The sequence below is a fragment of the Poecilia latipinna genome, unplaced genomic scaffold (assembly GCF_001443285.1).
Source record: "Poecilia latipinna isolate Pla-1442-1.1 unplaced genomic scaffold, P_latipinna-1.0 Scaffold3742, whole genome shotgun sequence".
In the NCBI taxonomy this organism is placed as follows: Eukaryota; Metazoa; Chordata; class Actinopteri; order Cyprinodontiformes; family Poeciliidae; genus Poecilia; species Poecilia latipinna.
Window position 1 is genome coordinate 32343 of NW_015116358.1, and position 3451 is coordinate 35793.

The following is a 3451-nucleotide window of genomic DNA, read 5'->3' on the forward strand; positions in this document are numbered from 1 at the left end:
CCGCCCTCCCGGTGCTCGCAGGTTTCTCAGCAGCCTATAACGTCTGTCTGCTTATTACAAAATGTCCTGATTAAAAGCAAATGGTGATTATCTACAATGAAAAAAATATATAAACACCCCATGTCAAATTTAAGAGTTTATGAACATTTGGGATATGCAATATAGAGAAACTCAAAATATATTTTCAATAATTACTGACAATTAGGTTGTCAGTAATTATTTAAAATTATTTAAAATAAAAGTTGGATGTAAAATTATACACAACTCAAGAGAAATATTCCTTTTGTTCAATAAATGTCAGCAAATGCTCATTTACAGTTGTTAACTCCACACGGCAACAATATTAGACATGGGGTGTTTATATTTTTGTTCAGTATAGTTGTGTTTCATGTTATTTTGTTCAGTTAAAACAGCACGGCACACCTCGACAACAACTGCTTATTGACTTAAAAAAGACGGTGCTTACTGATTGGATTGGTGGTTTGATTTACAGACTGGGACATTTTACACAGGTGGTTCACAGAGGCATAAAAAATGCTGCTTGAAAAAATGTTTATTGATGTTTATACATGCTAGCTGCGGTGGAAATATTACAAAGAATAATGTAAGCAACTCAAGTAAAACTACAGTTAGTATTAGCATTTGATACTTATTTGCACATAGTACCTCATTAAAATTATTGTCATAGTACCGGCAAGAACTTAAAACTACTTTCACCCCTGCTTATATTATTACCAAAAACATGAAGCTGCAAAAATATGAAGTTGATCACTTCCAACAACCTACTTTAAGTATTTTTAAGTGTGATTTTTGTTTTGTTTGTTTGTTTTGTCCATTTTAATTTCCAAGGATTTCTACATGAACATATTTTTCTCTGCTTGTGTCTGGGTCTTTATGCAAATATCTGGTGTAAAGCAGCTTTTCAAAAAATCTCTGTGCTGTTCTTTCACCCAGGTCCACAACTGTTTATCTATGGGTGTTGCTGTTGGCTTGGGGAAGGTGAAACTCTTTCATGTCCAGAAGCCTTGCATTGGTGTTCTAATAAACAAGGACCTTGCCACTGGCTACAGCTCTGGTCTCCACCAGCATTTCACAGAGGTGTCAGGAGGAAATGGTTGGTTGGGGGAGTTTTCAATTTCCCAAAATGATTCCATGGGCTTCATGAAGTGGCTAAAGAGCCTGAAAGAACATCCAGATGTTGTTTCGTACTCCCTTCGATCTCTCTATCATCTCATGCCGAATGAGCTCCTAAAGGCAGCAGTGAAAGCTGCTATTGAGCAGTATTTGAAGGACAATGCTTTGAAGAAATCACCCGAAGAGCCACACTGTGAGGGATCTACTCCTGATTTGTCCTCTAATTGCTGCCCTCTGCACGCCTCAAGGGGAACTCTATCAGTGACCATTGTTCGAGGCTGGGATCTCAAAGGAGATCTGGTTGCACAAACTGATGGGTGGGTTGATGCAAAGGTAAAAAACAAAGACCTTATGGAACCTGATGAGCACACCTTTTATATGGCTCCTCTTTTGTTCACAGCTATGCCAAGATGTTCTATGGTTCATTTCAACGCAGGACCAAAATCATCAAGTCCAATAATCCGAAGTGGAACGCTGGGTTTAATTTGGGCAAGGTCAGTAAACATTATCATCACAGATTAGCTGAAAAAGCTCAACAACAGACAAACTGATCCATTTACTCTGCTGATGCAGAAGAATTTATAGAGTTAATACCAGCATCTATTTTTGCAAAAATAAATATTAGATTACCAGAAGTGAGGAGAATTGGTCTTTTATGCATCAGTCTTGAAAGAAAGCTGATCTATTCTTTGGTGCCATCAAAACTATTTGTTAGCAAACATTTGATATTGGGTCAAATATCATTTAATATCAGAAATCCATTGTAGTTTCAATTTCAACTAGATGATGTTAAATGATTGATCATGAACTAATTTGTCCTTCAGTTTGCTCACATGAACCAGCAGCCACAATAACAAGAAAAGAGCACCTCCCTTTAGGCCCGACTCGTTCTTGTTTCGGTTCTCAGAACCAACCTGGGTGTCTGTGGACATGCGGCTCCCACACTCACTGCTCTGCTTAACTTGTTGTTGAGACAGGAAGTGCTGACCCTCTCTTATTGCTTTTACAAATAAATCATGAGCATAAAAACTTGGCTTTCCAAACAACAAATGTACAAAATTAACCTTCAATGTCAAAGTAAAAACTTTTCTCCCAATTCTTTTCTCTGTCTTACTGATTGCTTAGTTTTTATTTTTAAAAACCTGTCTGAAATGCATAAATCAAATAAAAGTATAAAATGATATGTATTGCAGACAAACTGCATATTCTGAACTTGGGGAATGTACAATCAACTCCATTTCTAGATCCAAGCCAGGCTGCAGACTCTTTATGTTTTGGGATACTGGGTCAGCACCTGAATGAAAAAGTATTTGGTTTTACTTGAATAGACCATGCACATTTCATGGTGTTTATGTTCGAGTACAAATAAAAGTAAAAGCAGAAAATAATCTGAAAATATTTGAACAGAAACCATTTTACCCATATATTGTGTAAACAGACACAGCCTAGCTGATGTATTTCATATCTTGTGCTGTTGTGTTTCGGCTAACATTACTCTGCATTTATCAACTTTTGAGATGACTGGAAAACATTTTTATTTTCTATATCACCTAAATAATTTGACTTTGAATGAGAAAATACGCATCTGAATGATCCTCCATTCAAATTTTCTCATGAAGGTTGACACAAGCCTGGCTCTGAAGATTGAGGTTTGGGATGAAGATCCGAAATATGACGACCTTCTCGTTCACTGTGAGAAGTACCTGAGCCCTGGCACTCACACTTTCACGTGCAAAGGAGATTATGGAAGCGTTGAGGCTAAATACACACTGACCTGTGACCCGTATCTGACTGGAGAACAGTGCAGACGTTATAAACCATTTCCTTAGTGACAGGAGATTGAAGAGGTTTGGGAATGAAAGCATTTCATTTCATCAGATAACATTAACTCACTAAATCTGGTAGAAACTGACAATTTATATTTAATTACTTGACATTGTTAAAGACCTACCTAAATATGTATTTCTCATACAATGAAAAAAATTCAAGATTCTCTGTAACAATCACAAGAAATAACTATGCTTTAATATATGCAATCGGAAATTGTGTTCTCTTTAATGACAATAACATTTTTGAAATTGCTACAAATTGTAGACTGTATATTTTTGACAAATCTTGTATTAGTTGTATGAATTACGACTCATATGTGTTAATATAAAAGAGAGAGAGACGTAGTTACGTTACAGGACGTGTCACAAAACTATTTGGTCAAGACCTTCTGTATGCAGCAAAGCGAAGAACCAGGGGACAAATTTTTCAACCTGATCATTGTTTCCTTACAGTTTTATGGTTAAAATCAAGAGGTGCTGATGAAAAG

General features: G+C 36.4%; 1 protein-coding gene across 1 annotated transcript in view; it reads left to right on the top strand.

Annotated features, from left to right (window-relative positions):
- The window catches only part of LOC106941557 (perforin-1-like), a 12163-nt gene extending 9083 nt beyond the window's left edge, over nucleotides 1–3080 (top strand). The window contains exon 10 of the mRNA XM_015024618.1: nucleotides 2754–3080. Coding sequence (XP_014880104.1) covers nucleotides 2754–2963 — 210 coding nt within the window. The 3' untranslated portion in view covers nucleotides 2964–3080. The remainder of the gene's footprint in view (nucleotides 1–2753) is intronic.
- Nucleotides 3081–3451: the final 371 nt, after the last annotated feature.